Below are 26,068 nucleotides of genomic sequence, written 5' to 3' on the forward strand. Positions count from 1 at the left end.
TGCTTTAGAAAAAAAGTATCACCTAAAGCTTTAGTAGTTTCTTCCAAGTGACACATTTGGATTTAAAAGCAAGTTTTTAATTGTCTTCTTCTTCATAACATGGATTTTAGGCCAAGTGGCCTGTTTCAGTCTCATGCCATCTCTTTCTTGGTCTTCCGATTTTTCTTTTTCCACTTATTTTGTATCTATATAATATTTTTGTCTGCTGTTGTCCATTCGATTTAAATGTTCTAGCCATTTTTGTTTATACTGTCTTATGTAGTAGTTAATTGGTTTTATTTTCAGGGATTGTAAGATTTCTTCATTTGTTTTATGGTCCCACTTGGTATATCGATCTGGTTTTCTTAGAAACTTCATTTCTGCTGTTTGAATTCATTTTTCATCTTTCCTTTTTATGGTCCATGTTTCACTTCCATATAGTAGAGTTGGTTTTGACGAGATATTATATAGTCTGATTCTAGTTTGTTTTTTGTACTAGGGATGGCTTAAATATATTATTTATTATGCCATTTACTTTGACAAAGTTTGATATTTTGGTGTCTACGTCTTTTTCTTCTTCGTATGATAAATCACATTCCGAGTATCTGAAAGTATTTACTTGTTCTAATATTTTACTTCTTATTGGATTTTATCCTTTGAATGCGATTATTTTTATGCGTGGATAGGCTTACGTGTTCGTCAGACATGTTGTAATAGGTTTCACGGTATAAAAAGAACACAGATGGTTAAGAAAATAACTATTTATTAACTTAAAAGCTAATATTTCGCTGGTATTATATCCAGCATCTTCAGAGCACACAACACAAAGTTTGTTACAAAGGCAAGACAACCACAATCCGGTGTAACAGTGGGGACAGTATAAGTGATTGCAGCGTGCAACACAAGACTAAAGTCCTAATATGGCACCATCTAGGTTAAAAAAAAAAATAAAAAAAAAAAAAAAAAATTCAAAGTTTTGAAATAGTAGTCCAAATGATAAAAAATAAAAGTAATAAATATTAATTTGGTCTTAGGATGACTGTCTCCCAAATCTTTTAAGGTTTAGAGTATGTTTCAAGGCTTCTGTTGATTCCAGGAACAACCTCTCTGACTTGTAGAAGCTTCTGTGCATTACTTTTGTTTCTTTCCAATTGATCCTGTGTGCAGGGGTATCCAAAGCATGGTCTGCCAGACCCGACTTACCATAGCGAAAGTGTCGGATATATTTTTTGTGTTCACTGAGGCCGATGTCCGCATTTCTTCCTGTCTGTCCGTAGTAGGCTTGATGGCAAGAACAGGGCACTTCATAGACACCTGGATGTGATAAAGGAGTGCATTTGTCCTTAGGTGAACAGATGAGAGTTGCTAATTTTATGTAAGGTTTAAATACTGTGCGTAATTGGTGTTTGTTTAGCACCCTAGATATCTTTTCAGATGTGCCTTTAATGTATGGGATGGTGATGGTTTTGTTGTAGTCTTCTGTGGTAGATAGAGGGGATTAATGGGTAACATTTAGTATGTTATCTATTTTACGGGGATTATAACTATTGTTTAAGAAGGTTTGACGTAGGTGAGAAAGTTCAGCAGTGAGAGCAATGTCATTGGAACAGATTGCTCTAGCTCTATGGGTTAGTGTTTTTAAGATACCATATTGTTGAGAAGGGTGATGGTGTGATTGTTTGTGTAAGTATCTCCCTGTATGTGTGGGTTTTCTGTAAACAGAAAATGATAAGGAACCTTCGGAAGACGTGTGATCAGTGTGTCCAAGAAAGGCAGGCAGTCATTGGCTTCTAGTTCCATTGTAAAGTGGATTTTTGGATGCTGGCTATTTAGATGCACTAAAAATGTATTCAACGTGTCTGGGCCATGTGGCCAAATGGCAAACACATCGTCAACATAGCATAGCCAGAGACTAGGTTTGAGAGTGGCTGTGTTGATAGCTAATTTTTCCAGATGTTCTATGTAGAAGTTGGCTAAGGGGGGGAGAAAGAGGTTTAGTCTTGTGTTGCACGCTGCAATCACTTATACTGTCCCCCACTGTTCCACTGGATTGAGGTTGTCTTACCTTTGTAACAAACTTTGTGTTGTATGCTCTGAAGATGCTGGATATAATACCAGCAAAATATTAGCTTTTAAGTTAATAAATAGTTATTTTCTTAACCATCTGTGTTCTTTTTATGCCGTAAAACCTATTACAACGCGATTATTTTTGTTTTTTCTTTAGATATTGTCATATTATATTGTTTTGAGATATCATTTAATGATTTTAATGATCTTTGTAAATCATCTTCTGATGTAGCTAATACTATTTGATCATCTGGAAATAGTGTATCTATCTTCATTTGTGGGGTTATTTGTATACCAAATGGGTTATACTGTTTCCAGATTGTTATAATTTTATTTATATATATATTAAAAAGCCAAGGTGAGAGGGTACATCCTTGTTGTACTCTTCTTGATATATCTTTCCATTCTGAGATGTGTTTTAATTTAACTGCTATTTTATTTCCTGTATATTAAATCGGTTAATATTTTAAACAATTTTTGTCTACTAATTTTGTCAAAGGTTTTTCATAATCAATAAAGGCCACGTGTGTTTCTTTTTGAAATTCTCTTCTCTTTTCTATTAATAATTTTAAAGTAAAAATTGGATCTATGCCTTTTCGGAAATCATTTTGTTCTTCTAGTAGTTTGTCCTCTATAATACTGCTTAGCTTCTCTTTTAATATTCCTGGAGACTAATTCCTCTATAGTTATTGCAATCTTCTTTATTTCCTTTTTTATAGATTGGGATAACCAGTGCTTTTTTCCAAGAGTAGGTAGTTTTTCCAGACATCCAAACCATATTAAAAAATTTCAGAAGTCTTTTATTAAATTTTTAACCTGCATTTTTGTATAGTTCTATATTTATATTGTCTTCTCCAGGTGTTTTCCTATTTTTCATCATCTTTATTGTAATTTTCAGTTCTAACATTGTGATATTTTCTATTAGGTCATTCTTTGTTTTATAAAATTTTATTTCATTGTTTTGTCATCTGTCCAGAGATTTCGGAAATAGGTCACCCATTTTTATAAACCTATTATTTGTATTTTTATCTTTTCTTTTATTTCTTTATTCATGTATTTTATTACTTTATAGGTTTTGGGTTGTGGCTTAAATAAATCCTTTTCTAGTTCCATTACAAAAGTGTTCCATCTCTCTCTCTCTCTATGTTTTTTCCTTCTCATTTTGCAATTACACTGTTTCTTTTATGCTTCTGGTAACTGTTCTTTTTTGTTTTTATTATATTTTCTATTTCTTTGTTCCAGTCTCGTAGTACTATTTTTCTAATCCATTTGCATTTTATTCCTAAGGTTTCTGTTGCTGTTTTTGTGAGAATTTGTTTCATATTTTCCCATTCATCTTCTATGTCACTTGATTTATGGGTGGTTTCTGTTTTTAAGTTTGTGCATTTTTGATATTGTTGTCTAACCTTGGGGATCTGTAATGAAGAAATTTTATAGCTTGGCTGGTAAGAATTTTCAATTTTACGTGTTTTAGCCACTTTGGTTTAAATCGAATTTTTGCTGATACCATATAACAGGCATGGGCAACCTTTCCTAGTTTGGGGGCCAAATTATCATTCTGTCTCCTAGTCAAGGGCCAGACCAAATTATTAAATAAAATAAATTAATATTAAATGAATTAAAACAAGTTGCTCTTCATATTTCATTTATTTATAATATAATGCTTTGGTATAAAGCTCTACATAAATTTTATAATATAATGAACGACATAACAATTTAATGTGAAGATTGGCCTTGTACTTCAACTATAAGACTATCGATATTGACGGTAATATTACTTAAAGATGATCGCATAGAATTTTCGCAGTTTTTGTCCGTTATTCTTGTCCGAATTTTTGATTTTTTGTATTTCATCCTCAAAAAATACTGTTCACACATATATATGCTGCCGAAAAGACAAATGATTTTTCTTGAAAAGGCACGTAAATTTGTATATTTTTCTTCCACCAAATAAAATTTATAACAATCCGTCAAAGCAATGTTGTTAAATTGTGATTTTAGCACTAAATCAGCCTGAAGCTCAATAAGTTCCATCTATAAGTATTCTGGCAAATTATTTACATCAGCATCCATCGGACGAGCAAATATAGCGAATGTGAAGTCATTATTTTTGAAGTCGGCAAACCTTGTATCAAATTGCTCTATTAGTGCCTTCAGTTCATCTCGATAACAATTATAATTGATATTTTTATGAGTTGCTAGAGTAGGAAAATGATAACAATTTTTAGCTCTTCTCTGATTTTCCAACATTCTTAGTTTATTACAAAAAGCTTTGACATGTCTATGCAGTTCATGAACCAGTTGTCCTTGTTTTTGCAATTTAAGATTCAGTTGGTTTAGGTATCTGGTGACATCTACAAGGAATGTTAAATCATACACCCACTAATTATCTTTTACTTGGTTAATTGTGTTTCCTTTTATGTCCATCAAATCTGCACTCTCTTGTCTCAGATCATAAAATTGTTTTAACATTTTACCTTTACTCAACCACCTCACTTCACAATAATAAGACACATCTTCATAATCCGAAAATAGGTCTGCCAAATACTTCTTAAATTGGCAGTGATTAAATGCATGTGACTTAATAAAGTTAATACTGGCTACTACAACTTCCTTAACATTTGTGAATTTAATCGATTTTGCACACAGATTTTGTTGGTGGATAATGCAGTGAAAATTTGTTAAATTTCCAGATGGATCTGTAGTTCTATTGTTCTTCATGAACTATTCCAATAAATCCCTTCTGTGCACCAACCGTTGCAGGGGGCTCCATCAGTGCATATGCCAGATAGTGAATCCTTTTAAGCCCAAATCTCTCGAAGATTGTGTTGACTGTTTCAAATATATCTTCACTGGTAGTTGTTCCTTGTAATGGCCGAAGCGCCAATAATTCTTCTGTGATGTCGAAATCTGCATCAACTCCTCAAATAAATATTGCTAGTTGTGCTGTATCAGAGGCATCGGTGCTGTCATCCAAAACAATTGAAAATGCTTCCAATCTAGCAATGTTCTCTTTTAAACTTTTTTTGATATCATCAGCCATAATTTCTATTTGTCGGACAACAGTATGTCACGACAAATGAATATTCTCGAAGTCTTTTTTCTTTTCAGGACATATTGTACTTGCAACATCCAGCAGACATTCTTTGATAAATTCTCCTTTACCAAATGACTTAGAATGCTTAGCGATTTTTTTGCTTACCACAAAGCTGGCTTTGACAATGCTGTGGTGCTGCGTTCTTTGCTTGTTGAACATTTGCTGCTGGGTATCCAAGTTCTTCTTCAACTTCTGTATTTCATCTTTTTGTAGTTGTCCATCAATTTTTGGGTGATCCACATGTCTCGAAGTAAAGTGTCTCTTTAAATTGTATTCTTTGTTGATGGATTCGTTGCACAGCAAACATACAGGCAAACCTTTATTCAGAATAAAACAATAATCCTCCGTCCAGTTGTCTCGAAATTGACAATTCCCTGCATCTACTTTTCTTTTTTTTTGCAATAACCTTTGACATTGTCCCAAATTTATAAGCGATATTCAGAACTGTCAAACAAAACCGTCTTCTACACCCTAGGCACTGAACAGAACACAACATCAACGCAGGCACCGAACAAAGCACAACACCAATGTAAGTACCGAACTGACATGTAACACGTTCACACACGCCACTAGAAAGTGAGAAAGAGAGACCTTGGTTGGAGAAAACATAGTGTGTTTTGTGCAAGTCATATGACGTCAGCTTAATGTCAGTTAGTAGAACACACCATGTTTTCTCCCACCATGAATCAAACAAACTTCGGTGAAATAGATTAGGGCCGGGGGTTGCCCATATGTGCCATATAATGATCAGAGTTTATTTCAAAGCCCCGATGTTACATCCTGAATGAAGAACTTTATTAAAGAAACAATTCATTCAGGATTTAACGTCAGAAAAATCAGCTCAGAAAAAAAACTTGTACTCGAGCAGAAGAAATAAAGTACTAACTGTAAATAGAAATAGAATCGACTCCTTTTAGTAGAATTGTAATGCCATCTAAAGAACTTTGAGTATAAATTAGTATTATATGAATGCATCATGTATACAATGAAGGGGAAAATTAGATGTAAACAATAGTCCAAAGGTCATGGGCGGGCCTGAGGCATTGACAATCTCGGAAAGTGACGCACATTCGTTTCCCAGAAGACGCTACCAGAGATCTCGTGATGTGCCAAAAATTCTGGTGGATGAAGAAAGTAGCAGGCGGGGGGTAACAGGGTGCTAAAAGGGTGAAGGGAGAATAAAAAGGGTTTGCACCCCTTTCTCAAGGCCTTTTTTTTCGCCTATTGGATGATGATTCGACTTCTCCCGTGGACTGGTGGTTCCTGATGGTGTTTCTTGGCAATTGTAAGATATCGTACAATGGGCCTTTCCCATCGATGTCTGAATTTCTGCCGGTACTAAAGCATGAGATGTCGGCATATGCTGTCTTCGCTCCTTTGCTGAAAGTTCCGACGAAATAATATTGCAGACGTGTCCTATGAAACCGGCAGTAGATGCGACGATGACCCGAAACAGATCGAGAATAGACGAGGAAAAATGCCAGGTGTAGAGCATAGCTTAATCTGTTGACCATAGTAACCTACCACTTGGACGCAGGCTTATGGAAGTATCGAGAGGTATTTCAAACAAAGAAGGACAGTTCAGACGGACCTGGAGATCCTGCCCCAAGAGATGGTAAAGTACAGATTTTGTTGTATAATTACCCAGTCAGTAAAATGGAAATATCATTGTAGTGTAATAATCGAGTATGGACAATATTTAAGAACTTTAAGTGATTATTTAGCAGTGGCTAATGTCCATAAGACAAATTGTTTGGAATGATTATAGATGATTGTGACTAGTTTAATATGCAAGACTAACATAATAGGTAGAATATTGATTAGAAGTGTATAATGTGTATATTATGTGTGTTTAATTTCTAACTTAAAGGAAGGATTTATTGTTCATGCATTAGAGTATTAATTGGTTTGATACAGTTTGATTTAGCATGTCAATGAGCTAATTGAAAGTGAGATTGATCTAAGTGTATATTATTTCTTTTGATTCCAATAAAATTTTTTTCTTCTATACCTGAGTTTTGCCTGTGATGTGAACCAAAACTACCACTCATTAATCTGAACCATAGTGGGAAAGAAAGGTATAACTGTTGTTATAGAGGTTACGACTGCAAACCAGAATTTACTTAGCCACAGTAAAGCATTTAATTTATTAGTTTAAGTACTAAATTTATTCACCTATGCACTCCAAAAGTCTGGAAAAGTCTCCCTGAATAAGAGTCCCCTCTATTCTAAGATATTGGCTGCACAGCTTTAAAAAATAAATTTGTCAATATCTGAAGAGGAGATAGCCCCAGAAAGAAATTAGAGGATTCGTTTCTTTTAACAAGGAATAACCTTTAACAGTCGGGATAAGTACATGAGTAAAATTAGGAATCGGCTAGAGATATAGAATTTGCTTTCCTTATAGAATGAGCACGTAAGAAGTGATGCAGATATTAGAGTCAGGGAAATTTTGTAAGTCTTGTAGTTACTGTAGAGAGGTAAATTCATAAAGGAAGTAAATTATTTTAGGAAGAGCAAAGACATAACAATGGCAGAGAGGAAATATATAACAATGACGCAGCTGGTAGGATGGGATTAGGTCCCGAAAAAAATTAAGTAAATTGACCTATCACAGTGAGTTGGTCTTTGGTTCATATCAGGCAATCAGAGATTTGTTGGAAGTAGTAGAACGTTTGAGAAAATAATCTTATATTTCAGTGTAAGCTCTAGCACAAGTATGGCTCTCCCAACCAGTTCGGAGATGAACGACGCTGAATATTTTCATACAATTAACCCTCAGCAAGTATTCCCCCAGTTCTCTGGAGAGGAATCAGATGATGTGATAACGTTTTTTAGTTATATTGAGCAACTGAGAAAAATTGGTAGGTGGAGTGATTTCCAACTCCTTATTCTGCTACTACGCAGCAAGCTAATGGGGAAGGCCAAGACCTTTTTTTACTCCTCATTGATTCTGAAGGAGACCCTGAGCTACTCAAAATTCAAAGGAATCCTTATATCTCAGTTTTCGAGGAAAGAATATAGAGCCTAATTGGTGGAAGCTGCAGAAAATGGTGCAAAATAATAAGGATAGTGTGTCCAACTTCCACAACAGGTTGCTGACGTTCTCCAGTACCCTAAATGTCTCAAGTGAAAACAAGCACCATTTGGACTTGGCAGTCTTCCAACACTTTAGGATTGGACTAAGACCAGAACTGAAGGAGACGGCTTTTGGTAAGGAAATAACCAATTTGGAAGAATGCTATGCTGCTGTGAGAGAGAAAGAACTACTGCTTAGTGACATCTGTCCCACATCTAACATAGGGTCGGTTAATGTAATTAGGGAAGAGACAGATAACAACAGGGATCCAGGCGTTATGAAGGAAAGGCAGAAAGCCCCGAAAAAAAATGAGGGAAGTAGAGCCGAATCAGTTTGCTAGGTTTCTGCTAGTGTTCCTGATCTAAGCGAGGTTTGCTCACTAATTAGGCAGGAAGTTGAAAGATTACAGCAGCCTGTTATGGAATGCCTAAATGCTGTGCTTGGTCAGTTGATGGCAGCATCTACATGAAACCTGGAGAGCTCCTTTCAGCATGAGAAAACAACTAGTCTAATCCACAAGGAAGTTGAGAGGTTGCAGAGACCATTGCTTGAAAAAATGGACATGGTAATGCAACGGTTGAAAGAATTGTCTGATAGAGACACTGCAGAATCTCCTTTGTCTTTGGATGGATATAATGAGAGAGGTCACATCACAGAGCCCCAAGGTGCTACCACTGCAGTAGGATTGGGCATCCTGCCCGAAATTGCTTTGTCAAAAGAGGAAACACAAGGGGAAACTATCACGCAATGGGAGAATCACACGTTTGCACCTGGAAAGGGGATAGTCAACATCGAGGGTATTCATCTGGAATCACAGTAGAGGGAATGATCTGCAGAAAGAAATTCAGGGTATTAATAGATACAGGTTCCCAAGTATCCATGATATCAGAAAGCTATTTCAGAGAACTGGAGCCCTATGTGAGAAGAAATGTCAGATATCTGAGAAGGCCAGTTAAGCTGTTAGGAATTTCCCCCTCTCCTACTCATGCAACAAAATCAGTGAGGTTGAAGGTTAGATTACCAGAATATAGCATGTGTGTTTGGCATGAAGTTCTAGTCTTGCCAAGGAACTCCCTCCCCCATCTGAAACTAATTATAGGAAATGACTTCTTAGGGAAATACAAATTCTCATGTAGTTATTCCAGAAGAGAAGTCTATTTTCAAGGGAGAGGTAAGAAGGAAAGAAAGGAATGACATGCTCAGAATGGAAAGGGTGCTAATATGTACTGGAAATTCAAGGGAAAAAAAAGGGGGGGGAAGCTGACAAAGGAAAACAATGAGCTTAGTGCACCCATGAGACCAGAATGTAAGGAGACATTTTCGTTGGAATCTTTAGGGTGTTCTGATATAGTCGGCCTAGCAGAAGAGGGGGAAAAGACAGATGAGGAAGGTACTTACAAAAGTGAGCATGAAACAGGTGGAGTTACATTGGCGGGCAATTATGCTCATATTGAGCAAGGACCAATGACTTCACACAAGAAATTAAAAGATAGCGTATATATGACTTGAGAAGGACAGGGCGATCTGCATAGCACAAGTTGTGAGGTAGGAGAGGCAGTTAGAAAGGATGCAAAGCCTGCCTTCTTATCTAAGCATAAGTCAGAGAAAAAAACAGGCGTAAAGGAAAGGTAACTCCCAGAGGATTGAGGGACGTCTAAAAAGAAATTTTCTGGGAAAAAAAATATTTTTTTTATAAAGGGGGGATCTTTGTTACATCCTAAATGAAGAACTTTATTAAAGAAACAATTTATTCAGGATTTAACTAGTCAGAAAAATCTGCTGAGAGAAAAAACTTGTACTCGAGCAGAAGAATTACCTCCTTTTAGTAGAATTGTAATGCCATGTAAAGAACTTTGAGTATAAATTAGTATTATATGAATGCATCATGTATACAATGAAGGAGAAAATTAGATGTAAACAATAGTCCAAAGGTCATGGGCAGGCCTGAGCATTGACAGTCGTGGAAAGTGATGCACATTTGTTTCCCAGAAGACGCTACCAGAGATCTCACGATGTGCAGAAAATTCCCACGGACGAAGAAAGTAGCGGGCGGGAAAAAGATAAAAAAAAAAAAAAAAAAGGTAACAGAGTGCTAAAAGGGGAGAAAGTGAAGGGAGAATAAAAAGGGTTTGCACCCCTTTCTCAAGGCCTTTTATTTCGCCTATTGGATAATGATTCGACTTCTCCCGTGGACCAGTAGTTCCTGATGGTGTTTCTTGGCAATTGTACGATATCGGACGATGCGCCTTTGCCGTCGATGTCTGAATTTCTGACGGTACTAAAGCGTGAAATGTTGGCATATGCTGTGTTCACTCCGCTGAAAGTTCCGATGGAATAATATCGTGGACGTGTCCTATGAAACCGGCAGTAGATGCGACGATGGCCCGAAACAGATCGAGAATAGACGAGGAAAAACGCCAGGTGCAGAGCATAGCTTAATCTGTTGACCATAGTGACCTACTACGTGTACGCAGGCTTATGGAACTATTGAGAGGTATTTCAAACAAAGAAGGACAGTTTAGACGGACCTGGAGATCCTGTCCCAAGAGATGGTGAAGTACAGATTTTGTTGTATAATTACCCAGTCAGTAAAAGGGAAATATCACTGTAGCGCAATAATCGAGTATGAACAATATTTAAGAACTTTAAGTGATTATTTAGCAGTGGCTAATGTCCATAAGACAAATTGTTTGGAATGATTATAGATGATTGTGGCTAGTTTAATGTGCAAGACTAACATAGTAGGTAGAATATTGATTAGAAGTGTATAATGTGTATATTATGTGTGTTTAATTTCTAACTTAAAGGGAGGATTTATTGTTCATGCATTAGAGTATTAATTGGTTTGATACAGTTTGATTTAGCATGTCAAAGAGCTAATTGAACGTGAGATTGGTCTAAGTGTATATTATGTCTTTTGATTCCAATAAATATGTTTTTTCTTCTATACCTGAGTTTTGCCTGTGATGTGAACCAAAACTACCACTCATTAATCTGAACCATAGTGGGGGGGGGGAGGATTGAAAGAAAGGTATAACATGTTGTTATAGAGGTTACTGCAAACCAGAATTTACTTAGCCACAGTAAAGCATTTTATTTATGAGTTTAAGTACTAAATTTATTCACCTATGCGCTCCAAAAGTCTGGAAAAGTCTCCCTGAATAAGAGTCCCCTCTATTCTAAGATATTGGCTGCCGCAGCTTTAAAAAAATAAATTTGTCAAAATTTATTTTCTGGGGCCGTCTTCTGAAAAGGAGACGGCCCCAGAAAGAAATTAGAGGATTCGTTTCTTTTAACAAGGAATAACCTTTAACAGTCGGGATAAGCACGTGAGTACAAGTAGGAATCGGCTAGAGATATAGAATTTGCTTTCCTTATAGAATGAGCATGTAAGAAGTGATGCAGATATTAGAGTCAGGGAAATTTTGTAAGTCTTGTAGTTATTGTAGAGAGGTAAATTCATAAAGGAAGTAAATTATTTTAGGAAGAGCAAAGACATAACAATGGCAGAGAGGAAATATATAACACCGATATGCTCTTACGTCTAAAATTACTTCTGGCTAATTTAAATTTTGCGATAACATAGTCAATTACTGATTTGTATACTCTGGCTGACGATGTATATTTATGTGTTTTCTTTTGTTTAAACAGTGAATTCATTCTTCTCATATTATTATAAATAACAAAATTGCAGAGTCTGCAACCATTTTGGTTGCATCTATCTGTGCCAAATTTACCTATGTTTGTTTTATATTTTTTGTTTCCTATTCTTGCATTTAAATCTCTTGCTAGTAGTAAATAGTCAGTTTTGTTTCTCTTATCTATGGCATTCTATAATTCTTTAGAAAATATATTACTGTCTTCTTCTTTTCCCTCTTCTGGTTTGCACCAATGCACCTATTATTGTTATGTGACCTCTTAATGTCTTGAGTCTAATTTCTATTTCAAATAGTTGTAATATACAATATCGTTCTTTAGGGATTTATGTACCATAATCATTATACCTGCTTTTGCTCTTTCTTCTTTTTTTACCCCACTATAGATTTGTATATTGTTTGTTTCTTTTGTACATTTTTGTTTTTTCTTTGTTTCTGTTACTATACATATTTTTATGTTAGTTTGGTTTAGCTGCTGTTTATCAAGTCTTTTTCTTTATGTGCAATGCTTCTCACATTCCATGTTGCAATCTTCATTATGTGTTCCTTTTTTCAATTTTATTTACCATTTCCTGAATTGTGTTTTTTTCCCTGGCAGCCTATCCGGCTATTCTTTGGATGAGACTTGAAAGTATTTTGGATTTCCCTAGGGCAGGTTACTAATCTGTCACTGGTTAAGTCCAGTGATAGGACTGCTACGTAACGCCTCTGGACAGGCAGATCTAACAGCATTTACTCTGTTAGGGTCTTAGGGTTATACCGCCCATACTCAGTCGCCAACCTCATTTGTACTTTTAGAACAGGATGGCCCACGAGAAGGTGAGGTTGACATTTGAGTGTGAGAGGCTATGTGTTGCACTTCACCACCCCTTCCATCAATTGATGTCTCAGCAGAATTTAACTATAGGCATCATTTTTATATATTTTAGTTATTTTATTTCTAATAATCTGTACATAAAAATTGTCCTGAATTTTTGACTGATGTAATGTATAGAATTTGAGTTTTACCTTATAGAGAAAGAGAGAGAGAGAGAGAGAGAATAGTAATTTTATTATCCAATAATTGTTATGTATTAGGGTTTTTTCTTCTGATATGCTCTATTCTCTGGCATATTTGTCTCTCTCTTTGTGCAAAGTATTAAGAGGAATTTGTTTCTTCAAGAAAAATCTTTTTTCAATGATTTGTATGACATTAACCCACCCACTTCTTTCCAACAAAAGCTTTTTTTTTAAAAAAATAAGGCATGTGACATTGCTGATATTTCTTAAATATAGAGCCATTCTTGCAAAGTACTGTATTTGTATATAGTTTTATTACCATTCTTAGTAATCTTTGGTTTCAAACTGATGTGGTCTTGAATAGCAGAGAGGATCAGATGGACAAAATCGATATATTCTCAGCCACATCCTGTACATTAATTGTTAAATCAGTATACACTATAATGTTTTACTATACTATACTATACTTTTATGCATTATGATATGTCATGATGCAAGCTAAGTAATGTGTAGTGGTTAGGTGTTGGTTATCAGTCTCGAGATTATATAAAACATTGCTTGCTCATTGATTAGTGGTTAGCACTATTTGCTCTTTTGGATCATGATGTGCTCACTAGTTTTGAAACAGCACCAAGGTTAATTAGTGCTTCATGAAAGAGAAGAATGGGAGATATGAGACAGTGATAAAAGTAAACATGAACATTTAATAACATAAATATATTTGCACAACTGTCATCAGCACATGATGTTTAACTGTCATTAGAATGGGTAACTGAACAATGAGACTTATTTGTGCCTATGGTCCCACAGAAGGTTTTACTAAGGTAGAAGTGGAGGAATTTTTTGAGGCTTTAGAGAAAGCAACTGATACAATGAAAAAGGAAAAGTTGGTCCTTGTTGGGGATCTAAATAGCAGAGTAGGAAATGATTGTCAGACATACAAAAATATTTTGTGAAAATGTGGAGAAAAGAGCAAAGCTAATAATAATGGCAAATACCTGTTGGATTTCTTCTCAGGACATGCACTGGTTATTACTAATACATTGAATGTTCCAAAAAATGTGCACAAATTCACATGGAGAGAAGACACAAGGAATAAGAAAGTCTCATTGACTATGTTATTGTTGATAGTGATGTTTTCTCCCTGGCGCAGGACACTGGAGTGTACAGAGGAATTGACATTGGAAGTAATCACTATTTAGTTTTGAGCAGGATAAAATTGAATTTCATATTGAAAAGGTGAACACATAAGAAAGTTTTAACGCTAATAAAAGTTGAGTAGCTCTTAGATGTGAACTGTAGGCTGAAACACAAACATTATTCAAGAAAAAATGAAAGAGTTTGAGAACAGGAATCAAACCTTAGAGATTCAGTGTCAATCTCTGAAAAAAATATTGATTGATTCAGCCAGAGAGGCATGTTGTGTGGTTGTCTGCAAGGATAGAAAAATCAGAACTCCATGCTGGACACAGGAAGTTAAACAGGCAGTGAAGGAAATGAAGAAAGCATAATAAAAGTTCCTGGCAAATAAGACTTGTGCTCTTGTCTCTGTATCCTCTAAGAGAATACAGAGACAAATGTAAGACAGCTAAACACTGTTTAAAACTAGCTAAACATAAGTCATGGGAAGACTTTGGTAATAACAGAAAATGTTCTTACCAAAGTCAAAGTTACTTATCAAGAAGGTTTCAAGATATTCTGGAGGTTGTTAAAGAAGCTCAGAAATTGAGGAAAGACTGTAAAAGGAATTAGAGATGATAAAGGTGATATGAAAACTGGAGAAAAAGATATCTTTGAAGTATGGAGTAATTACTTTGAAAAATTGCTAAAGGAAACTAGCAATGTGACAGCACAGTGATAAAAAAAAAAACTGACCAGCCATGCAATCAGGAATACATATCCATTCTTGAAGTAGAAAAAGCCATCATCAGTCTGAAATGTGAAAAGGCAGCTGCAGTAGATGATATTCAACCAGAAATGCTCAAGTATGGAGGTATAAAATTCTTAGTGACTGCACTGCATAGTTCAAAGGGCCTGGACAGAGAGACAAATTCCAGATGATTGGAGTAGAGCTCTCAGAGTACCCATATATAAAATGGGAAATAAAACTGAATGTGAGAAAATCAGAGGTATTTCTCTACTGAGTGTTCCTGGTAAGATTTATGCCAGTATACTTGAGAAACGGTTGAGAAGAATTGTGGAAGAGAAGCTTGGTGAAGAGCAAGCTGGATTCAGGCCAAATAGAGGCTGTCAGGATCAGATTTTCACTTTACGACAAATAGTTGAGAAATCATTGGAATATAACAAAGATCTGTATTTAGGTTTTGTAGATCTGGAAAAAGCATATGACAAGGTGCCAAGAGAGATACTATTCAAAATGCTACAGTTGTATGGCGTCAATGGGGCATTATATCAAGCAATACTTAGTCTTTATTTGAGTTGTGAGTCAGCAGTTAGAATTGAAGGAAGTAGAAGATGGTTAATCTTAAATCTGATGGGAGACAAGGATGTACTTATCCCCTCTGTTATTCATTATCTATATGGATCGCATTATGAAGGAAAGTATGATTAAACATGATATCAAAATTGGAGATGTTAATGTCAGCCCTTTGGTTTATGCAGATGATGTTATACTTCTAAATAAATCCACTACAAGTCTGCAAGATTCCCTGACTAAATTGAATAACTGTTGTAATAGATATGGCATGTGAAGGGCAGCAATAACAAGACAAATACAATGAACATAGGCAGAAGCATTAAAAATAACAACTGCATTGTGATTGGAGAACCTATAGAACAAGTAAAACATTTCAGCTACTTTGGCACGATTTTTAGTGAAGATGGTAAATTAAATTTGGAAATAGACAACAGGATCAACAAAGTTGGTATGATAGGAAGTCAACCGAATAAGAGAGAAATTAGTTAAAACACTAAATTAGCTGTATAAGACTGTGTTCAAACCAGTTTTAACTTATGGATCTGAGAGCTGGGTTAGAAGTAAAACACTTGACCAAAGACTAGAGACTGCAGACATATATGAGAGTCCTGAGAAAGATTACGGGCATGAACAGATGGCATCAATGGCAATATCATATTAAGAACGAGGATAATATTAGGAAAGAACTTGACATTGTTAGCATCCAGGAATGTGTTAGCAGAGCTAATCTCAGTTGGTATGGTCACTTAAACAGAATGGGAGAGGAAAGATTACAAGACAAATGTTCTCTGCCAGGTTGTCAGAAAAAGACTCAGAGGAAGACCAAGATATAGGTGGATTATTAAGTAAAAAGTGCCTTAGAAGATAGAAATATAAGATCTGACAATGTTGACATTGTCAGATCTTATATTTCTGACAATATAGAGTTAATAGATTGATTTGGAGAAAAATTGTAGATAGGAAGTTAGTAATGATGTAAATTTTTCATTTAGTACTATCATATCCTGTATACCCCTTGAGGGTACATGTCAGGAATTTGATGATCAGGTGTTGATTCCTGTTCTGCAAATATATTTGAATATTAAAACACACAGAACACAGCACTGTTAGGATTATGATAAACTATGCTTAACTACCTTTAATATTCCAATCAAATATCTTTAGGGATCAAAGCCTTTATCCTAAAACAGAACACAATACTATAATATTATATACAGTTATGGCTTCTAAGTGTTGAAGATTGGCCCAATTGAATCATCCTAAGTGTTTCAAGATAGATTTGGCAGCTTCTGCCAACAATATTTGGTTGGTAGTGTCTGCCCTCTTGAGTGATTATGGAGGAATATCCTTAATGAATGCAGATGGCAGAAAAGTGATAGATCCACTAGAAATAACTGAATTACTCATTCACATTGGTAAGGTATAATATTCCAGGCAGACCTGTTGGCTCTCTGACTGTCAAAGGGAAAGGGAATGAAAATGGAGGTAGAAGACAATCTAGAGGTATTAAAATTATTACATGAGCTTGGTTTGAATATAGCATTTGGATTAGATGAAATATTGGCATGAATGTCTAAAAATTGTACAAGAGTCACCAGTGCCCCTGATCTGGTTGCTTAAGTCTCAACAAGATAATTCTAATATATGAAGGTGGAGCCAAGACTGATGCACCAAATTATAGACTAATAATTATCTCTGGTGTGGTCATCATAGTTTTGGAGAAGCTGATTAGGAATCACTTCTAGAGGTAGTTAGCACTGGGATTCACAATGTGAGTTTGTTACAGCTTGGTCTTGCTTTAACAATCTGTTCATGTTCTTTAATAGAGTAACACAGAGTTAGATAAGGAGAATAGATATATTACCATACTTCTGGATCTTTCCAAGGAATTTGACAGTGTTTCACATGCGGTTGTTATACAAACTTAAGGGATGGATATTCAAAATGAACTTGTGATATGGATAGAAAAGTGGTGACTGACCAGAATCAGAAAGTGATGTATGGAGGTGCTGAGTCTAAGAGAATGAAGGATAACAAATATCTGTGTGGGCTCTTAATAAGTTTTCCTTCAGAATATTTATCAACTAGTAGGTCTGAAAATGGTGGACTGCTGTAATTTTCTTTTTCTGTAATAAAACTGATTCTAGTATGTTGCTTATTGAGGTAAAAATTTAGTGTGCTTGTGCCATGAGGCCAAACAGTAAACACATGATCTACCTAACACAACCAGAAGAAAATTACCTCTACTTAGTGTTTTGCTTAGTGTGATTTAGATACAGAGCCAAATTTAAACATAACCAGAAGAGAATACAGTAGTACTGAGTGTAATAATGCTTTCCTGTTCAAAAATGTTCAAAAAAGAAAGTTTACTTGCAGGTGGTGGTGTTAATGGATAAAATAATTGTTGAATAAGAATGTCCTGTCAAAACTTACTATTACGTCTGTTTTCTTTGATGCACATTCTGTTGAGGGATATGAAGTGTTTCTATGAACTGTTTCTTGTGATCAGAATTTGGATAAATATGTACTGTTAAGCTGAGTGGTTTTCTAATGCATAAAGGCTTCAGGAATATTGCTTTGTTTAGTAAATGGTGACATTCCACCTTAGGCTTATTGTGAGGTTTCTCTCGATTATTTGGAATGTTGTCCTGTCTTAATAACCCAAGCATTAATAAAATCCAAGAATTTATTACTTGTTACATTAAACATTACACTGACTAGTTTCACCACCTAAAATAGAACCAGTGGTTTCTTGGTTAGACACATTGAAACAGCTATAAATATAAAGATCTTGAAGTTGTTTCAGTGTGGAATATAATATTCCACTCTGCCTGGGATATTTTTTGTTGTGACTTATTAGATGTAAATTGTATAGGTTGTCTATACAATTTACAATAGATCTTAAAAACCTATAAACTTTCAAAATATCTGTCAAGTCTCTCCTGCATTTGTAAGTAATTCTTTCTCTTTCATTAAAAATTCAGATTTCAAGAATAAAATATTAGGATTATCTTTACAGTCTAAAATCAGTTTTGATGTAGTTTCATTCTTCACATCCTACTGGCTGATGCAATAGAATTATTATGCAGTGATATTGTAAAATTGTCCTCCTAATATTGTAAAATTATTTGAATTTATCTTTTATCTGCTTGTACGCTGTACAAGCAGATAAAAGGAACTGCAGTGGAATTCTGTAGCAAATTATTTTCTGGAACATTTTGAACAATATTTGTTCAAAATCTTAGTGTTTTTTTTTTTTTTCCCTCCTAAGCAATCTCTTTGGTGAAGATATGTTGATGATGTTTTTTGCTGTGTGGAACTCTTCCGTGTTGGAATTTTTTGAATTTCTTGGGGAAAATAATTCAGTAACAGTTGTCTTCTCTTTCTGTATATTCTTATTCTTTGCCAACCTAATGGCAGTTACAGGTCTCATTATACAGGAAACCAACTCATACCAGTAAATATATTAATATCTTTCTCATCATCACAACTGTCAAAAATATGGTTGATTAAAACTTTAGTTTATCATGCATGTAAATTATGTTCTACTGATTTTCTTTTAAATAATGAACTGCAGTTAATTATAACTACTTCCATCTCTAATGAGTGTAATATAAAAATAATTGACAAAATAATTATTATTACCTCATCCTAATTCTCCTTGAAAAGAAATTTCTAACATTTCAGTTCCATATGCTAAATGACTATCAGGGAAAATTGCAAGACTTCTTCTCTAGATTGACATACAAGTTTCTTTTCATTCAGTTCATAAACTGAATTCCTTCCTTGCCTCTCCAAAGGGCAGTTATCTTCTCTCTCTCTCTCTCTCTCTCTCTCTCACACACACACACACACACACATGCACACGCACACACATATCCTGGAGTTTAAAGGATCCCTTGTATGTGTAGCAATTGCTATTATGGGCAGATGTATTGGTTGTTCTGCTTGGATTCTTCTAAAAGAACATCAAGATTATATTTTACTTCAGGATTCTGATAAGTCTGGTTTACCTAGCCATGCCTTATCCATTAGTCATAGAATTCATTGGAATAAACTAAAATTCTATCACCGTGTAAGCATGAAAGAAAGTATTCAAAATCTATTAACAAAAAATGATTGCCTTAAACTTTCCCAATTTTAGGAAGTCATCCTAAGTAATACTCCTCATTCCCATGTGTTTTAATATTATAATTATTTAAATTGATTTCTATGAATTATAATAGTTGTAGATGAAGTTATCCTCCTGCAGTTGATAGCACATATTGTCATGCACTTGCAATTTAAGTGTTGTTCTTATTGTGTTTATCTCTTTTCAGTTGTATTAATAATGGCTAGGAAACCTAGCTCAAAATTCTATAAATAATAAATGTTTTTTCCTAATATAAGTGTTGCTGTTATGGGCAGATGTATTGGTTGTTCTGCTTGGATTTGTCTAAAATAACATCAAGATTATATTTTACTTCAGGATTCTGATAAGTCTGATTTACCTAGCCATGCCTTATCCATTACTCTATAATAATTTATCATTGTTGTCTACTTATATTTTGATATTTAGATCTATGATGACAACCTCATACTGTTATGAAAATAAATAAAAATAGTTTAACAAAGAACTTATCAATAAATAAGATATTTAAAAAAAAATTTTTTTTCCAGGACTATAAACCTTATAAAATTCTTCTTGTGGAAAGGCCATTAGATCCAATGTTTTATCAAAATGCAAGTATATATATATATATGTGTGTGTGTGTACACACACACATGTATTATATAATATTTAATTATGTATTTCATATATATTTAAAATGAATAAATTCAGATTGGTTTGTGTTTTATAATATTTTATTATCATTATCAACAAGATGCTTATTATTATCACATGAAGCTTCTTACACAACTTATTCTTCTGTATGAACATATTCACCAAAAAACTACCCCCACTGGCTGCCCTGTTTCATTCACTTACTATGTGCTATGAGAAAAATCAGGACTTTGCTAACACTACTCCCAGAGATGACCCCATTCTCTCTCTCTATTGTACAGAGACAAATCTGCTTTGCATGTGTGTTATAAAACATCTTAGCTATTGTAATCTGTATATAATTACAATTACAAATTGTAATTATATACAAATCCGTCCATGTTTAGAATACTGCTCACATGTTCGGGATGGTGCACCTAAAATTTCCCATAAAATCCATGACACCATCCAGAGGCATGCAGTTAGGCTCATGGATGTTCCCTCTCTTACACTCACTTCAACCTCTGTTTCTTAGGTGCAGTGTTTCAGCACTGTGTCCATTCTACAGGGACTTCCATGGTCAATGCTCCGGTGAATTGGCAGCCATTATTTCTTCACTTTCTGTTGCACCTATTAATAAAACAGCTGCAGCTACTCCGCATCAAACACACCAAACGTGCTTCTATTCATCATCTTTTATTCTATTCACCTTTGTCCTTTGGAACAACCTTCTTGAGGAAGGATGTTCCAGAGGACAAACAACTACAACCTGCAACTCCTAAAAAAAAAAAAAAAAAAAACATCAATACACTTCTATCTCAGTTCTCTTCTGCATCCTACACACAGCACTGATGTGTCTATGGGTCTCTCGATATCTCATGTATGAGATCAATATATATATATATATTGTGAATATTCATTTTTACTCGGTAGAAAATATAAATTATTTTATTTTTGGACCACCTAAACAAGTTTTATGAAAAAATCGCTTTTACCTTCGAACTGGAATCCGATGACTACCTCCCCTTTCTAAATCTGAAGCTTACCAGATCTTCTGAAAGTATTAAAATCTTAATTTTTAGAAAACCTACTCATACTGACAGATACCTTCATGCTTCTTCCCATCACTACCCTCCCCAAAAATTTGGTATTATTTCTACCTTAGCACACCGGGCCAAATCTTTACTAACAGAAGAAGCAGAAATTGAAAATGAACTCCTTTTTCTTAAAAATACTTATAATGGTTTCTCTCCTAATAAGATTGAAAAATTTCTTTCTCTCCATCATTCGACTGCTTCTGAAGATCCCTCTTCCCCCAGAGCCTTTATTTCTTTGCCTTACATCAGCTCTCTTTCACTAAAACTAGCTAAAATTCTCAAGAAATTTAACTTCAGAACTTGCTTCGCTATGCTCCCAAAACTTCGCTTCATACTTAGTAAACCTAAAGAGAAACACTAATTATATGAAGAGCCAAAGGCTTCAATTCGGCGACATAACTTATTTAAGTTAAAGGGATATTACATCCCATATCGTTTCTTAGCCGAATAAGAAAGTTTCATGCCGAATATAGAAACTATATATAAAGTTTGGCAATTCCAAGCGTAAGCAATACCTGGATACTGCAGCAACTGACCCTTTAGGTAGTGCAAGCTGAGGCAACTCATATCAAAGGTGGAGCAAGCTCCGGTCACTATTCTTGATATTTACCCATAATGTGAACTTAGCTCCTAGGAGCTGTATTATTGTTCTACATTATGAGAGAAGGTCACTACCCAGACCAGTTTCAACCTTTATTGAGGTCTCATCAGTGAGTAGGTAGATCTGGTTAATAATACCAAGTTTGTAGTGAAAAGAAGTTTCTTATTCGGCTAAGATGGGATGTAATATCCCTTTAACTTAAATAAGTTATGTCGCCGAATTGAAGCCTTTGGCTCTTCATGTAATTAGTAATTTATTAGGACACCTCTTGGCAATTCTCATAGAAGGAATGTAAGTTCTGTTCGCTACAAACTTGGTATTATTAACTAGGTCTACCTACTCACTGATGAGACCTCAATAAAGGTTGAAACTGGTCTGGGTAGTGACCTTCTCTCATAATGTAGAACAATAATACAGCTCCTAGGAGCTAAGTTCACATTATGGGTAAATATCAAGAATAGTGATCGGAGCTTGCTCCACCTTTGATATGAGTTGCCTCAGCTTGCACTACCTAAAGGGTCAGTTGCTGCAGTATCCAGGTATTTGCTTACGCTTGGAATTGCCGAACTTTATATATAGTTTCTATATTCGGCATGAAACTCTTATCTTTGAGTTTCTTATTTGGCTAAGAAACAATATGGGATGTAATATCCCTTTAACTTAAATAACTTAACTAAAGAGAAACATCTTCCAACTCAGTTTTGGAGTCTACAAGATCTTATATAATTGTGGAAAGCATACTACTGCCAAACTGCTAAATCCATCCTTCTTCATTTGGACGAACACTGTAGAGATATTTCCTATAACAGGACTAGAGCCAGCACTCTCTCTAGCCACGTTCTTTTCTCCGTTAACGCAGATGAAGGCCGCCAACACATTGTGGACGGACACAAACTTCTAATATCCATGTGTACTATGATGAACTTGAAAGAATCCAGAGAAATTGCCTTAGATTCTTCCCATATCGATAACTCCCTAAGTTTCAATCTTTCTGATGCACACATTGCCTCTGTTCAATACTGGTGCACTCGTGACAGCACGTAGTCAACTTTTATTTGGAACTCAAGCTCGCATTACTGTTTTCAAAATGTACTACTGTATTTTTGGACTAGTACTGTTAATGCAATTTTTAAGTCTCTGTTATTTTTTGTATATTTCTTTGATTGTTATACCTGAAGAAGTTGATCCATTCAACGAAACTAGTAAACTAGTAGTATCTTTTTAAATAAACCATGTCATCTCTTTATCTTTCAGTATCAGTCATTTAAAATAATTTATATATATATATATATATGTTAAAGATACCAAGCTATTTTAAACCTGGTTTTATTCCATTTCCCAAGTAAGCAAACAGACAAACAAGTCAAGTTTGCGCCTGCAAGTGTTGCAAGTCTAGCTGACCCTGCACGTGCAGGGTCAGCTAGACTTGCAACTTGCAGGCACATACTTGACTTGTTTGTCTGCTTGCTTAATGGAGTAAAACCAGGTTTAAAATAGCTTGGTATCTTTAACATTTATTATACCCAAGGTAAAATACTTTATACATATATATATATATATATATATATATATATATATATATAAGCTATTAAACTTTTAACTTTGAAAATTGCATTCACTATTGAACAAGGTACTAGTATTATTTATGTTATTACAGAGCTTACTAATACTGTCTAAATATCTTTAGTATAAATAGTATCTTGAGTATACAGGTGAGAAAAGTATGCCAAGTTTTCTGGAGGTTTAAAAAAAAAAAAACAGGGAGGGGGACAGCTATCTCTGCGATATGTTTATGCAAGATGACTATACACCTTCGGATCAAAAAATTTAAATAATCAAAGAAAATGTGTTGAATGATTTGCAGTTCTAATTTATTGCATTGAAAATAATTATTACCAAATATGAATTAGCATAATCTAAATCTACGTATTTTGTAGATTATATAACCATGTAAACATAAAAATATAATATACATTATATTATATTTTTATGTATTTTATGTATGTATATATAATATAATATATACATTATATTATATTTTCACATTATTCTAATTTTTTGAAAACATTCACAAAATTAGAATAATATTTAACGTGGTTCAAAATATTAGAATAATGTGAAAATAAATGCACAGAAATTAGAGTCAAAGGGAAACAACATGATAATTAGTACCTTTTTATAACCATTCATAAATGATTGGGCATATTATTTATCAGTGGTTCACAGCCTTTTTTAATCAAAACATGCCCCTATGGTCTGCAGACTAGAAACAAGTTCATTTTTGTCTCTTGAGACAACTTCTAGAAAATATTTCTTCATAATTCCCCACAAATTCTCAGTGGGATTTAAATCTGGTTAGTTTGCTGGCCGAGGAATTACATTGATTTGCCTTTCTTTGAGGTATCTAGTAGTTCTTTCCATCTCCTGTGAAAATACCTTACACTTTGGAAGCTGTTTTACATCACAATATTTTTCAGTTCTCCTTGCATCTCTTGATGTAGTTATTACCTTTTGACCGTTATTGCAGTGATTATTTTGAAAACTCCAGTTATTAGAATCTAGTAGTGCTCCTGGAAGTGTGACAAGAAGCTGAATCTTCCTCATAAAGGAAATCACTATCATATAAATTTTACGATGCCAGTAACATAAAGTGCTCAAGAATTTCTTGGCACACTTTGGAATTGAACTCTTTTGTACACAATGTACAGCCTATCTGAGACACTCTGTGGTCATACAAGCCCATACCATGACAGAGGTTGCAAATTTCACCCAACGTTTCATTCATTTTTTATCACATGCTTCTTGCTTAAGATGCCAAACACGTATCCCTTGATGACCATGGGACACACAAAACATACTTTTATTGCTAAAAGGTACCTTTTTCCAGTTCTCTTGACCTGCAACAGTCTTTGCTTACACCATCGCACTCTAGCTGCCTTTTGCTTGGAAGTCATAAGCGACTTCATCTTAGGTAAACGTTATTTAAAACTAAATTTGTGAAGTCGTCTTGGCGTCATAGGTTTAGACTCACATTCACACCTAGTTCTTTCCATCTCCTGTGAAAATACCTTACACTTTGGAAGCTGTTTTACATCACAATATTTTTCAGTCTCCTTGCATCTCTTGATGTAGTTATTACCTTTTGACCATTATTGCAGTGATTATTTTGAAAACTCCAGTTATTAGAATACAGTCTCAATACTGTACTCATGCTTGCTTGAGAACATTTCAATTCCTTAGCTATAAACTGTTGAGTTTGGCCTTCTTTGTGTAGAGACACCATACGAAACTGCTTAACTTCTAATATGTCACTCATTCGACCCATGTTTAGCAAATGATTAACTGAAATCCATGTGCAAATGATATTCCTCACACACAAGTCTGTCGTGCAGCTACTGAAATATATGCTATTTTTATGCCCTCCTCAAAACCAATTGGAGAAATTTGGAATATTCTAATATTTTGAACCATGCTAAAAATTATTCTAATTTTGTGAATGTTTTCAAATAACAGTTTTCTTATAATTTATATTATATGGTTACATAATCTACAAAGTACATAGATTTAGATTATGCTAATTCGTATTTGGTGATAATTATTTTTCTATGCAATAAATTAGAATTGCAAATCATTCAACACATTTTCTTTGATTATTCTAATTTTTTGATTTGGAGGTGTATATTTGTAAGTCAGGACTAGGAAATAAATCTCACCCTTCTTGGCCATCTGGGTATCATTAAGAATAAGGAGATGTGCATGTAGAACTTCTAATACACATAAATTACATAAAGAAAAATAAAGCATTCAATAAAAAACACATTTCATAATCAGTGCTTCATCTTATCATCAGAGTGAACACACAAAAAGAATGGACAGTCACATGAAGCAAGAATGAAATGACAACAGATATTGTTAGGAACTTGTGGGAAACTAAATTTGTCTGTTAACACGTTCGCTGCCAACTACGAGTATACTCGTATGTCGATTTACTGACCTCCCATGCTAAACATGAGTTAACCCTTAGTATAATTACCTTAATTTGGACCCTTGGATTCTGAATAAAGCAGAGAGCATGTCTGGGGGGCTTGGTAGAAGGGAAATAATTTCAACTAAAATATAGTATATTATATATGTGCCTCAGAAGCCAACTACGAATATACTCGTATGTCAATTACCAACCTCCTCTGCCAAGTGCGAGCTAATCCGTAGTATAACACTTAATTTGTAAATCAATTTAAAACTGATAAAATCAATAAAAATAATAAAATGAAATCAATAAAATAAAAATTTTATTCAAAATTTTTCTAATAAA

At 34.6% G+C, this 26,068-nt stretch overlaps 1 protein-coding gene across 2 annotated transcripts in view; it reads left to right on the top strand.

Annotated features, from left to right (window-relative positions):
- LOC150107094 (ankyrin repeat domain-containing protein 27-like) overlaps positions 1–26,068 on the top strand; it is a 515,355-nt gene that overhangs the window by 111,285 nt on the left and 378,002 nt on the right. For both annotated transcript variants that reach the window (XM_090390995.1, XM_090390996.1), the window contains one exon: positions 19,974–20,036. In XM_090390995.1, the coding sequence (XP_090247121.1) occupies positions 19,974–20,036 (63 nt within the window). The remainder of the gene's footprint in view (positions 1–19,973; positions 20,037–26,068) is intronic.

The sequence above is a fragment of the Typopeltis vanoorti genome, chromosome 4 (assembly GCF_054136105.1).
Source record: "Typopeltis vanoorti isolate ZY-2024b chromosome 4, IOZ_Tvanoo_1.0, whole genome shotgun sequence".
NCBI lineage: Eukaryota > Metazoa > Arthropoda > Arachnida > Uropygi > Thelyphonidae > Typopeltis > Typopeltis vanoorti.